We start from the raw sequence: 14330 nt of genomic DNA, 5'->3' as shown, positions 1-14330 counted from the left end.
ATCTTCAGTGGGAGGAGTATTAAGAAATTAGAGCTGAGGATTGGGATCATTCACCCTGCGTTTGAGATGGGTGAGTATGAATGACTCAGTAGCTCCATCTCTTAACTAGGCATAGGGATACTGAGTCCTCCTCCTGCCCTTTTCCAAATAGTTGCTTTCCAAGGACTGTCTGCAGTCCACCAACTGAAAGTCTATATAAATGAACTTGAGTCAACATCACATACTGGTGCTTTAGAAAATAATATTTGGAGAAAAAAATGTTTGGAATTTTGTGCCTAGTGTGGATGGAGCTCTGAATGGGAGTATCAGAGGTCCTAAGTTCACATCTTTCCTGAGACACTTACTAGCTGTGTGACCCTTAGCAAATCTCTTAACCCTGTTTGCCATCTGTAAAATGAGCCAGAGAAGAAAATGGTAAACCACTGCAGAATCTTTGCTAAGAGAGCCCCAAATGAGGTCACAAAGAGTCCTAAGAAACGATGGAACCACCACCAGATATATATAGAGACGTAGGGAAGGAAATGGAAAAACCCTAATGGGGTCACCAAGAGTTGTTCAAGACTGAAATTCTCTTAGGTGTTGAGGATAAAAGTAGGTATTTGTAAAGCCCTTTACAATTCTTGAGATGCCGTTAAATGCTGGGTATTATTGTTATTATCAGTAAGGTTCCCAGTCTTGTCCTTCTGATCACTCTAAGCTCCAGGGAAGGAAAAGTTCCTCAGGTATGTGGCAGTGTCTAAGTGCCTAGGGAGGAGGAGCAGGGCTCCTTTGGGTCAGCCTTTCTGAGCCTGTGGAACAAGTTCTTGACTTGTCAATCAAGTGCCTTGTCCTTTATCACCCCAAAGGAATGGAAGACATAGAGATACAGAGAGAAGCAGGACCAAGACTGTTATTGTAAGGGGTGCAAAAGAGTGTGGGAATTACATTTGCATTTTTAGGAGCCTGAGTCTGCCTCTGATTCCTTCCAAATACAGCCTGACTCAGTCACTACCTGAAGATCCTTCTGGACATGAGGTGGATAGTATTCTTCGGGGCCCTGATAGGGTCTATCTATTGCAAGGGAAAGTTCAGTGGGTAAGTTGCCCTTTTTGGCTTATTTTTTTGGTTATACTTGAAATATAGGAAACCATGTTAAAATATCTTGGTATTTCTCATGTGGGTGTGGGTGTCTGTTTCTGTCTGTCTCCTATATTTATAAATTTCTGGCATTTTCTACTTTCTGTACAAGTTTGTTATTAGTTAATTACATTATTCATTATAATATATTTCATCTTAATTAGTATTATTAAATATTATTTATTATTATTCAGTTTTTTCAGTTGTGCTCGATTCTTGGTGACCCCGTTTGGGGTTTTCTTAGCAAAGATACTGCAGTGGTTTGTCATTTCCTTCTTGAGCTCATTTTACAGATGAGGAAACTGAGACAATCAAAGTTAAGTGACTTGCCCAGAGTCACACATCTAGTAGGTGTCTTAGGCTGGATTTGAACTCAAGTCTTCCTGACTCTGGGCCTGGCACCCTCACCAGCCAGCTGCCCCTAACCTCTCAGTGCACAGGCAAACTCTAGAATTATGAGTTGGTGAGCAGCTGCTGATCTGCTTTGGTAGGGGAATTTCCTCACTGAAAGTTCCCTATACCAATAAAATCACAGCTGCGATTTCTTTTTTCTTTTTTTTCTTTTTGAGGCAATAGTGGTTAAGTGACTTGCCCAGGGTCACACAGCTAGTAAGTGTCTGAGGTCAGATTTGTACTCAGGTCCTCCTGACTCTAGGGCAGGTGCTCTATCTGCTGCGCCACCTAGCTGCTCCAGGGGTTTGATTTTTAAAAATTAAAGATAGAAAAATGAGACTAAAGATGAAAGAAACAGAAAATCTAAACTTCTAAGCGTTCTTCCTGTTTCCAGAACTTAGCACAACAGCTGGCACACAGTAGGTGCTTAATAAATGTTTACTGCTTGATTGATTGAAATACTGATGAACTGGTGTCCACAGGCAGAGTGTTTATAGCTAATCCTGATTTGCCTATGGACTTAAAACTGGAAGAGCTAGGTTTGGAATTGGAGGACCTGGATGAAAATCCTGGTTCTAATACTTACCACCTGTATGGCCTTGGGCAAGTCACTTAATGTTTGCATCTGTTTCTTCATCTGGGAAATGATGAGATTGGACTTGATGGCCTTTGAACTTCTACCAAATGCAAATCTAGTATAAAAATCACTAGACAAAGTACCTCAGCACACATCCAGTCGCTGCTCGTTTGGGCTGTGTCTGTGTGTAAATCTAGGGCTTTCTAGCCACTGAGGTGCTGGTCTTTAGAGGTGCCAGGTGCCAACGTTCCTGGTGTGGTGAATTTTAATCTCCACATGAACTGATGAGATTAATTCAATTCCACCTCTCCCTTCCGAATCATTGAACTTTTATTTGGCTGTATGTGAGGCTGTGGTTCATGGAAGCTACTAACTCTATATATTTACAACTTGTGAGAGACCTTAGTGGTCATTGGTCCCAGTGCTTAGCACAGTGCCTGGCACAGAGGAGACACTTAATAAGTGTTTGTTGATTGATTGATTAATTTGGGCTAACCTCATCTTACACTTGAGAGCAGTGAGGGCCAGAGAAGCAAGGTAGTTTACACAAAGTCTCATGGGGAGTAAAATGTTTGAAGCCAGACTCTCTTGGCTTTCAGTATAATCAATCCTTCTCTGCCACCAGAAAAACAAGATGTGTGCCCTGCTGCTGGTTAATAATGGGATCGCCACATGTAAGAGCAGCTTAACCGCGCTGCTGCTGTAGTTACTGTATTTTACAGATGTTCCTTTCTGCCTATGCAGATGTATGTGTAAATGCTAGAATCAGGGAATGTTTTTATCAGAAAGGGACCAACTTTAGCCCCTTATTTTCTGGATGAGAAAATACGTCGAGGAGAGAACCTTGTATTTATTTGGTGTTCAATAAATAATTATTGACTTGAATTGTTTATAGATGTGGTTCCTTTCAGAGAGGCATAAAAGGCAGAGGAACTGACTTACCCAGGGTCATACAGCTAGTAGAATTTGAATTCAGGTCTTCCACCTTCAAGTTCAATAGTCTATCCATTCCAGCATCCTACATCAGGTGACAGCCTGCCATACATAATTATGACTGACAAATGATGAAGCAAGCTTGCTGTTTGTGAGAGAGAGTTAGTCTTAGAGTCTTGGCCTTAAATCCCACATCTGATACCAATAGTAACCTCTCTGCACCTCAGTTTCCTTCTCTGTAAAATGGAAACAAGGGGAAATAAGCAGTTTTTAAGCACCAGTTTATGCCAGGTACTGCACTAAGTGCTTTACAAATATGATGGCGTTTGATGGGGATGATAACATTTTGTAGAACCTTCCTCAGTCTTCAATGAGCTAGTAAAGAACAGCACTGGGCACACTTCAAAGTACCATGTGAATGTCAGGTGTTCATTACCTTGCTCATCCCCATCATCTGCTACAGACACGTGTCTTCTTTTCCTGAAGGTCTCCAGGGAGGCAGAAGGTATCCGTTTCTTAAGGGAGGGGGCACATTTTGCTGTTTGTCTTTGTGCCTCTAGAGGCTGGCACCATGGAACAATCAATCACTGTTTGTTGAATGACTATGACGTTGTTTTATCCCCAAACTCTTCCTTTTTGTTGGAAGCATCTCTATCTCCTTCCTTTTCCCACTAGCTGTCCCCTTTGCCTGCAATGCTCTGTGCCCTCATCTCCACTTCTTATCTTATGTCTTTCACTGTTTAGTTGTTTCAGTTGCATCTGACACTCTGTGACCCTATTTGGTGTTTTCTTGGCAAAGATACTGCAGTGGTTTGCCATTTTCATCTCCTGTCCATTTTATGGATGAGGAAACTGAGGCAGACAGGGTTAAGTAACTTGCTCAGGGTCACACAGCTAATTAAGTGTCTTAGGCTGGGTTTAACTCAGGAAGAGAAGCCTGCCCTCTAGCCACTGTCCTGTCTTATATCTCTCTAGTTCTTGTATAATGCCTCCTCTATTAAAAGGTGGTCTCCTTGAGGGCAGGGATCGTGGTTTTGCTGTTCTTCATATCCTCAGGGCTTACTGCAGTGCCTGGCATGTATTAGGCGTTTAATAAATGCTTATTGATTGACTGACTGACACAAGGGAGAAAATGGCTCAGCCACGAGCCTCAATAATCCTCCCAGTGTTTAATAAATGCTCCTTGACTATCTGACTGAGGCCCACTTATTTGCAATCCACCCAGGCTCCAGGAAACATGGCTCTGGTTTGTTATGTCTGTCAAAAACATATAACATCATGCTTTGTTTATCTGTCTGTCTGTCTGTCTTGTTTTTAGGCACCAGGTTTTTCAAATTAAAGTCTGGGATGTAAACCAGATTCGCAAATTGAAAGAGCTGGTCAACACGAAGAACTCCAAGGTATCTCGTTTCCTTTCCTTTGGGCATCTTTTAATCCTAGGGAAGGATGATTTTTCACCAACATTCTTGTCATCTTTGGTGATCATAATCCTGGGTTCAGTCACAGTGGTTGAGACGAGCATTGGGGGAGGGGGCAGTGATAATGGCTGATGTTTGTACAACACTTTGAGGCTGGTAAAGCAGTTTGCCTGAGTTGTATCATTTCCTCACACTATCCCTGTGTGAGCTAAGTTAGGAGTTATCATTCCCTTTTGATGAATGAAGAAACTGAGACTCAGAGAGACTTGACCAAGATCCCCCAGCTAATAAAAGTCAGAGGCTGGAGATTTCTCCTCATTCATTGCTCTTAGAAGTGAAAGGAAGAGAAGAAAAGGTGGTGCAGTGCATAGAGCAGTAGGCTTTGGAATCAGGAAGACATTTTCCTGAGGTCAAACCTGGCCTCAGACACTTACTAGCTGTGTGACCCTAGGCAAGTCACTTCACCCTGCTGGCCTCAGTTTCCTCTTCTGTAAAATGAGCTGGAGGAGGAAATGACAAACCACTCCAGTATGTTTGCCAAGAAAAACCCCCAAACACCACAGAATGACAGCAAAATCGTTTTTAGGACTACTGCTTTGGATACTGGGAGGTAGGAGAAAAGACCTTCCCGTTTCTTGCATGGCCACACACTTGCTTGTTTATCAGCTTTTCCAATATGCCTCCCTTCTCTCCAAATTGTGGAGGGAACAGCTGGCTTCAGGCAGAATTGTGAAATGAGTGAGGTTTCATTTTTTTTTCAGAGCTACTCCACCCTATTCATATCTTTACCCCACCAGATGCCCACCCTGGCCCCAATTTCTGTGTTGGGCAAAGCCAGTCCTGTAGCCCACAGCATTTTTCACTAGGCAGGCTCTCATATACTCTCTGGGCACTTTTCAATTCCCCTCAGGTGTTTTCTACCCTTTATTATAACTGTAAACTCCTGAGGGCCAGGTCTATCTTGCTTGCTTTTATGTATTCTAAACACTTAACATGGTGCCTGGAGCATTCATCCTAAACTCTTAACAAATCTTCCTTTCCGTCTATTTAATCTATTCAATCTCTACTTTCTCTCTCTCTCTCTCTCTCTCTCTCTCTCTCTCTCTCTCTCTCTCTTTCCTCTCCCTCCTTCTTTGTTGTTCATTTATTCAGTCATGGCTGACTCTTCATGACCCCATTTGGGGTGTTCTTAACAAAGATACTGGAGTGGTTTGCCATTTCCTTCTCCAGCTCATTTTACAGATGAGGAACTTGAGGTCAACAGGGTTAAGAGACTTGCCCAGGGTCACTCAGTTAGCACCTATCTGAGCTGGGATTTGAACTGAGGTCCTTACTCTAGGCCTGGTATTCTATGCATTGTGCTACCAGCTGCCCTTCCTCTTCGCCCTTCCCTCATTTATTAGTTGCAATAGGGATGATGGACTGCTGCCTATGTGCTATTCCTGTGGAAACTTATTAATTTCGCTTTTGAGGACCAGGATGTCAACCAGCTAGTCTGATAAACCATTTCTTGCTCTCATGCTAATGGTAAGCTCCTTGAGGGCAGGAACTGTTTTGCCTTTTTCTCTATCCCTAGCTCTTAGCACACAGTAGGCACTTACTACATGTTTATTGATTGTTTGATTAATGGGAGTGGGCTGGAAGAATAATCTTATGAATGTAATACATCTGCTTTTGTTTCCACTACTAATTTTAGGCCATGGCAGGTTGTGGACAGGGTATTTTGTGGGAAGCAAGTCTCGTATGCCCTACCAAACACACCAATCCAAACTAGTCCAATAAGGATTTATTAAGTACCTACTGCATGCCAGGGACTGAGCTAAGTGCTGGGAATACAGGGAAAGACAAAAAACAGCCCCTGCCCTCCATAGGGAATACATTTTTTTTTTTGAATTAAGTTTTTATTTGCAGGACACTGCAAGACAGGAAATTCCACATAGAAATAAGAGCCTATTGAGAATAGAGGTTTCATACAGTATGTACACATTTCACACTGGTCAAGTGTGCATCAGTGCTACATTAAAAGTCACATTTAAAAAAGGGGAGAGACAGACAAAATTATAGAGGGAATACATTCTAATGGAGGAAACAACAGGAAAATGAATAGCTCTGTTAGGGTAGCTAGGTTGCACAGAGGCTAGAGTGCCAGTCCCCAGTCATGAAGGCTCATCTTCCAGATTTCAAACCTGGCCTCAGGCACTTAGTAGCTGTATGACCCTGGGCAAGTCACTTAACACTGTTTGCCTCACTGTTTCCTTATCCATAAAATGAACTGGAGAAGGAAATGGCAGACCACTCTAGTAGCTCTGCCAAGAAAACCCCAAATGGGGCCACAAAGAGTTGGACACAACTAATGGATTAAACAACAACAACAACAACAATATTTGATCCTAGAGCTGATGAGGAGCCCAAGGGAGTCATTGAATAGGGGAGTGTGGTGGTCAGAGCTATGTTTTAAGAAACTTGCTTTCCAGGAGCCAAGATGGTGGAGTACAAAGGTAGTCACTCTCACCCTCCCCTATCAACGTCTGAAAACCCAGAAAATATCACCCCAGAAAAAAACCCTGGAACAGCTGAACTGGAAGAAAGACGGGGAACAGCAGTGCAGCAGCCCAGCAAAGGGGTCTCCCAGTGCCTCAGCAAAAATAAGGGAAGCAGCACTACAAAGGGCCCCAGGCCAATAAGCACCCTGCAGCATTCATCTGAAAGGAGCTGAAGAAAGTAACCTAGAGTCTTCCTAAAGTCCCAGCCTTGCTGATTCCAACCCAACACCAGGTAAGCTGTCAGAAGCCTACAGCATCCAACTGTCAACCAGGAGGAGATCCTGAAGCCAAGGGGGTAGAGCAGGCAAACACCAAAACCTGGTCCTCCAAGCGCCTCAGAAAACCACCAGGTGCCTCAGTACTCTACCTCAAAGGAATCTCCCAGTGTATTAGCAGAAATGAGGGAGGCAGCATTGCAAGGGGTCCGAGGCAGATAAACACCCTGCAGCACCCATCTAAAAGGAGCTGAAGAAAGCTAAAGGGAAGGAAAAGCAGGCAACCTAGAATTGCCTGAAAGTTCCAGCCTTGCTGATTCCAGCCCAACATGAGGTAAGCTGCCAGAACCCTACAGCCCCCAATTGCCAACATAAGAGGCCCCAGCACACAAAGCCAGTGACCAAGACATAGGCTCCCAACACAAGAAGCTTGGGTCAGTGCCCTCTGTTCTCCAGCAGGAGAGTTCAATCTCTTTAAAGGCCAGGGAATAAAGAAACCATGAGGAAAAAGAAATGTACCATAGAGTCATATTATAAGAAGAGTGAAGATGAAGACAGATATTCTGAAGAGGACACCATTGTCAACGAACCCACATCTGCAACATCAAAAGGGAATATGAACTGGTCTGAAGCCCAAAAAGCCTTCTTAGAAGAGCTCAAGAAGGATTTTAAAAGTCTGATGAGAGAGGTAGAAGAGTCCTTAAAAAATACAATTGGCCAATTGGAAAAAAAGTGCACCGAAGAAAACAAGTCCCTAAAAAACACAATTGGCAAACTGGAAGAAAAGTACACTGAAGAAAACAAACCTCTTGAAAATACAATTGGCCAATTGGAGAAGGAAGTACAAAAACTAACAGAAGAAAACAATCTGTTAAAAACTAGAATTGGACAAATGGAAACTAATGACTCTATGAGAGAGCAAGAATCAGTCAAACAGAAACAAAAAAATGAAAAAATAGATGAAAACGTAAAATACCTCATTGGTAAAACAGCCGACCTGGAAAATCAATCCAGGAGAGACAATTTAAAAATTATTGGACTACCTGAAAGTCATGATGAAAAACAGAGCCTGGATAGTATCTTTCAGGAAATCATAAAGGAAAACTTCCCGGAAGTCCTAGAACCAGAAAGTAAAATAACCATAGAAAGAATCCACCGATCACTACCTGAAAGAGATCCCGAATCGACAATGCCAAGGAATATAATAGCAAAATTCCAAAATTACCAGATGAAAGAGAAGGTGCTGCAAATAGCCAGAAAGAAACAATTTAAATATCATGGAACCACAGTCAAGATTACACAGGACCTTGCAGCTTCTACATTAAAAGACTGCAGGGCTTGAAACATGATATTCCATAACGCAAAGGAGCTTGGATGAGCCAAGGATCAATACCTGCAAAAATGAGCATCATTTTTCAAGGGAGGAGATGGATATTCATGAAATAGGGGACTTCCAAACCTTCCTGACAAAAACACCAGAGCTCAAGAAAAAATTTGATCTTCAAGGACAGGACTCAAGAAAGACATAAAAAGGGAAATGGGACAGAAAGATACAATATGTTGTCAATCAGGGTGGAGGGCTGTTTACACCCCTACAAGGGAATATGACACTTGCAACTCTTGAGAACTGTATTGTTATTACACCATGTTAAAGGAATATACATAAAGGGGGTGGATAATAGTTGACTTTAATGTAATGATAAAAAAAAATGTAATCAAGTGGGTTAAATGGATCCAAGTAAGTGGATTAGTCTGATCTTAGAAAATGTACTGAGAAAGGAAGAGGCAGACAAGGGTAAATTACATTACAGGAAAAGACAGAAAATCCTATTACAGAGGGAAAGAAGGGAGGGGGTGAGCATTGTTTGAACCTCACTCTCATCAGATTTGGCTCAAGAAGGGAATAACATAATCAGTTAGGTATAGAAATCTAACTTGCCCTGTGGGCAGTAGGAGGGAAAAGGGGAAAGAAAAGGAAGGGGGGATAGAAGGGAGGGAAGAAGCAGTAAGGGTAAAGGGCAAGAAAAGGTAAAAGGATAATAGAAGGGGGGAGAGACTGAAGGAGGTGGTGGTCAAAAGCAAAACACTAGTGGGGGGGAAGGAGAAAGGAGAAAGAAAAGCATGAATGGGGAAAAAAGGATGGGGAAAAAGACGCAGAAAGTAATCATAACTGTGAATGTGAATGGGGTGAACTCTCCCAAAAAAAGGAAGCGGATAGAAGAAAATGCTATCCACATCCAAAGAAAGAACTATGGAAGTTGAATTGCTATTTTTTTCTCTTCTGTTGAGTTTTGTTTCCTCTTTCTGATGGTTCCTCCTATTGGCTTTAATTTTTACTTACAACTTCACTAATGTGAAAATATGTTTAATAGGAATGTAAATGTATAGCCTATATCAGATTGTGCATTGTCTTGGGGAGGGTGTGGGGAGGAAGGGGGAGAAAAATTTTAAACTCAAAAGCATATGGAAATGATAGTTGATAAATCAAAATAAATTAATAAAATTTTAAAGATAAGAAAATTGCTTTGGCAACTGAGTGGAGAATGAATTGGAGTTGGGGTGAGATGAGGCAGGGAGCCCAGTTGTAACAGTTCTGCTGAAAGGTAATAAAGGTCCAAACTAGGGTCAGTCACTGCAGGACAGCAGGACTGTTAGATGTTTCTCCAGTTGCCACACATTCTCTCTGGGTTCTCTTCCTGGGCAGAGGCCCCTGGAGACAGCCTGGCCTCATGGGTGTTGTAGTTCTAGAGAACTGTGGGTGCTGTTTGTCTTAAGGATTGCTCTCTTGTTTCTTTTGCTTTTCTTCAGCTCAATTTTTGGAAAGTACCCGCTACCACTGAGCGTTCTGTGGATGTTGTGGTTCCACCAGCTAGTTTGAAACTTGTCAAGTCCTTTCTGGAATCCCATGGCTTGGAGTACTCAGTCTCCATTAAAAACCTGCAGGTGGGTAAACTTTGAGCTTCATTCTTGCTAAAGGTTTGATGTGGTTTGGGGTTGCTGAGATGTCAGGGTACAGGGGAGTCCACCTGGAAATCATTCAAGCACTCAGGCCTTCTTTCAGTCAAAGTGGCAAGATTTATTGTAAGGCCTATAGATGGGGCTAGATTCCTAATGAATCTGCACCTTGATGGGAGTGAGATTGATGCTTACATACGGAAAAAGGAACTGTGAAAAGATCTGGATGGGAGTGGTAACTAGCCTGGGGTGGGCCAGGTGTAACAGTGAAAGGAGTTAAGTGGTCTTGGGCTGAGCCACTGAGAAAGGACTGTCAAGTGTCTAGTTTGGCTGGGATGGGCCACATGCCTTGGTCAAGATGCCATTGATCTGGGCTGCTGAAACGTGTAGGAAAAATTCAGGAACTGGGTTGTTTTCAAAGACATGGTGTTTTCCTTTTAGGGGTCCAGGTCCCATCACCCCATCAGTTTCATCCATCTTCCAGAATGTAGACCTCATACAAATTGGTCTTTATTATGGAAGAGATACTATGGGGCTTTTCAAAGGCCTAGGTGCCATTACTTTATGACTTTAGCCAACTTGATCAACAACCTCATAATTTGGTTTTAGTGGTACCTGACTGGTGGGCCGTAAATGAATTTGTATTCTGGCCAGGGATCATATGATATGACAGGAAACTGTCACTGTATTAATTAACCTTTAATTAACCATCTGTAGGCAACTTTTGAGGGTTGGGTGGCTGTGAGAGTTTATTAGTTTCTAGGTGTTTTCTTCAAAGGACATATTTCAGAGGTTCTGTATGCCAAATACCAGGCCAGTAAAGAAGGACATTATAGTACTTTTGCTGTTTCCAGGAATTATGAGTAGGATGGCAGAGAGGAGCTGGGTGGGTGGAGGTGGGGAGGGAGAGAGTGCGGGTACAGGTGAGGTAGGAGTGGGGAAGGAAGATTTCTTAGATTCTAAGAAATATGACCCTTTTTAAAAGCTCTGGTTAATACTTTTCCTGTCAATGCTCACAGTTGGTTGAAATTTGATTAGCAGTACTCCTCCAGTACTGTCCTCTGGTGGGAATGTGTCCCATGGGCAATCCTTATCAGTCATTGTCTTTTTCAGGCGCTCTTTGATGCAGAAGTGAAAGAAATGAAAAATAATACAGGAAGGGAACGGAATAATGGTAACTTCAACTATGGGGCTTATCATAGCTTGGAAAAGGTAAATATTTCAGAGCAAATTCAGATTTATGGCTTCTTGGGTTGAGTGCAGCAGGCTTACTTTCCTCATTCAAGAGTAAAAGCAAATGCTCTTAGCTCCTTCCGTTTTTAATTTTAAAATAATTTTTTATGCATTTAAAAATAAAACCAATCAAGCATAAATCTACAAAATATGTATTTCAAAATTACTTTTGATATACAATATATTCCTAGCAGCTTGTAGTTTAAGTTTTCTGAATTTGATTCATTCTTGGCCCATTCACTTTGTCATTTCTTTATATTCCTTTGAATTATAATTTTTAATGGCATTATAGTATATCATGGAACTGATATACCTTGGGCAAGTCACTTAACATCTCTGGGCCTCAGTTTCTTTATCTGCAAAATGAGGAATGGGAGCTAGATGGTCCTCAAGTTTAGTTAGTTTTTCACTGGTTGTTAGAAATTTCGGTTGATTCTTGGCAATGTTGCTTTCTATCTGTCCATCTATATGTATATAGACAATATTTTTTGGTTTTTTTAGACATAATTTTTAAAAACAATTTTTTCCTATGATCACATTCCAATAATAGGATTAAATGGATACCTTTATTTGGCATTTAAAGCTCTCCCCAGTTTAGCTTGTGCTGATCATATATTATTCCCCTCTCTACATATATTATTCCACTCTATTCTCCAGACAAAATGACCTGATTTGCTCTTCCTTATATGTAACGTCCCATATGCCTTTACAGTGGTATTGTATCTTTGCATCTTTGAAGTGAGGAGGGGTTAATTATGAGAACAAACGTGGTATGTGTTGTTTTCTATAATCTGCTGGTAGCTGTCAAGCTCCCAAGAATGAGCATGCTGTGGCTGGTGTGCTAGGAGCCAAAGGGTCTGGAGGCCTGGGGGAGGAAAGTTTAGAAGGAAAAAAAAATGTAGAGGGACATACTATGGGAGAACATCCACTTACAGATGCTTTCACATTTCAGATTTATCAGGAGATGGGCAGAATTGCTTCTGAGAACCCCCAACGAGTGCACTGGCTGCAGATTGGTCTTTCTTTTGAAAAACGACCACTGTATGTACTGAAGGTATGTGTGACCACATTAAGGAAGTGGGGGCAACTACACTGTGGGGCATGTCTTGGAACATTTTTCTACTCTCTGGCTACCAACAAGCGGTTTAATAAGAAGAGAGAGAACCAGGACCTTCTTGGCTGGTTTCTTAGACTGGGTCATTACCTTGCTGATTGGTAGAACTGGTTGTTCACAAAGAAGGGAAAGAGAAAACCAGGTAAGGCTTCTTAATGGTGAAACTGTGGTGGTGGGAATCTGGTATCTGTGTCTCCTGGAGACCTCTTATGTGCTAGGCTGGGCTGTGAACTCCCTGGGCAAAGAGAACATTGAAAGTGTGAGTGATGATGGCTCTGGGCCAAGAGGTCAGCAGCAGGTGATGGCACCCTGGCAACTGGAAATTGTAGAAGCCCTGACAGTATGGCTTTGTGTATATCAGTCAGGGTTCGAATTTATTTCTCAGGGATTTCAAAAATTACTATTCGCCAACATGTAGTCATTTCAGTGGTGGAAGGTAGATCCCTTGTAGTACATGTGACTATTGATTCCAAGAAGGCAGAAATGAATAGTGACCACCAAAGAAATTAAGGCAGGCAGAGTTCATGTCCTCAGAATTTGATCTGTATGAAAGACCTAAGTTCATAGTTGTTTTGCTTAATATATTAGAGCTACTATGACCACATTAGTTTACAAATTTCATCTGAAAGGCAAGGTATCTACCTCAAAGTGAGGGGGAGGGTGTTGGACCCCAGAAATCAGAAGCCTTTCTCATGAACAACACTATTTACTTTCCTGCATTGATAGAGGGAGTCCCCCTGATTTGGGAGGCCCCTATGCCAATGAAATAACAGAGCTAGTTCCTATCTCTTATTTTCATTACTGAGGCTGAGCTACACGGATCTACATGTACCTTCTCACAGGGTTCTTTTGAGGTCAAATGAGAGAATATTTGTAAAGCACTTAGCACAGTGCCTGGCACATAGTAGGTGTACCCCCAACCCCTACCCCGCCCCGCAATCTTCTTCTTAGCTGGTTCTCCTATGACCAATGAGACACATTTAAGAGACAGTTGGCCAGAGTTAAAGGTTATAAACTGTGACTATGGAATAATATGATGCTAACTAGTTCACATAAGAACTAAATGTGAGCTTGGATATTTTTTAAAGTTGTAAACCCAATATGGCTAACCTCACCAGTGGTAGAAGCCAGAATTCACCAATTACCAAACTTGAAAACTACTTGAGTACTCAGCTCATTTAATGAGATGAATCAGAAATGAGTGCTTGGAACATGTTCAAGGTCTAGGTCATAACATCATCTTGGGTCCTTCAAAGGACATAATAGTACTTTGGACCATAGCACCAATAGCCACATGTGTGACAGCATCTGGGCACATTAGAATCAGGCGGGGAATATCTTGCACATGATCTATACAACCCAGGTTACAAATATAACTAATATAGGGAATTCATTTTCTTCCCATATACTTCAAAGATTGCCCATGAAACTTTGAAGGGTTGTAGGAGGCCCTTTTGCTATAGGATGGTATCCACTGCTAAACGGCTGGGCTCCTTTCCAACAGAGCAGTTGGATAAATAGTACCATTGATATAATTTAGTCTCTGAATTATTTGAAATACATAAAAAGGAGATAGTGAAAAGACTTTCTAGCCAAGAGAGACAGGGCTAAAGGAGTATTGCTTGCCACCTGGGATAGAGTGGAAATAACAATGGACTTGGGGTTTAAGTCCTGGCTTGGCCACTTGCTAACTGTATGGTCATAGGCAAGTCATTCTGTTTTGATTTTCTCATCTGTAAAATGGGGATACTAAAACTGGAACTACTAACTTGACAGTGTTGTTGTGAGAAAGTGCTTGGTAACATTCTATGGAAATGTCATATAATTGGTTTC

General features: G+C 41.8%; 1 protein-coding gene across 1 annotated transcript in view; it reads left to right on the top strand.

Annotated features, from left to right (window-relative positions):
* The first annotated feature begins 497 nt into the window (after positions 1-497).
* The window catches only part of LOC110219226 (carboxypeptidase A4-like), a 28348-nt gene continuing 14515 nt past the window's right edge, over positions 498-14330 (top strand). Inside the window, exons 1-6 of the mRNA XM_021002393.2 lie at positions 498-591; positions 975-1074; positions 4338-4419; positions 10004-10138; positions 11264-11362; positions 12336-12437. Coding sequence (XP_020858052.1) covers positions 1010-1074; positions 4338-4419; positions 10004-10138; positions 11264-11362; positions 12336-12437 — 483 coding nt within the window. The 5' untranslated portion in view covers positions 498-591; positions 975-1009. The remainder of the gene's footprint in view (positions 592-974; positions 1075-4337; positions 4420-10003; positions 10139-11263; positions 11363-12335; positions 12438-14330) is intronic.

The sequence above is a fragment of the Phascolarctos cinereus genome, unplaced genomic scaffold (genome assembly GCF_003287225.1).
Source record: "Phascolarctos cinereus isolate Bilbo 61053 unplaced genomic scaffold, phaCin_HiC Scaffold_1;HRSCAF=81, whole genome shotgun sequence".
NCBI classification, from domain to species: Eukaryota; Metazoa; Chordata; class Mammalia; order Diprotodontia; family Phascolarctidae; genus Phascolarctos; species Phascolarctos cinereus.
Note: the sequence above shows the minus strand (reverse complement) of the source record. Positions and strands in the feature narration are given on the sequence as shown.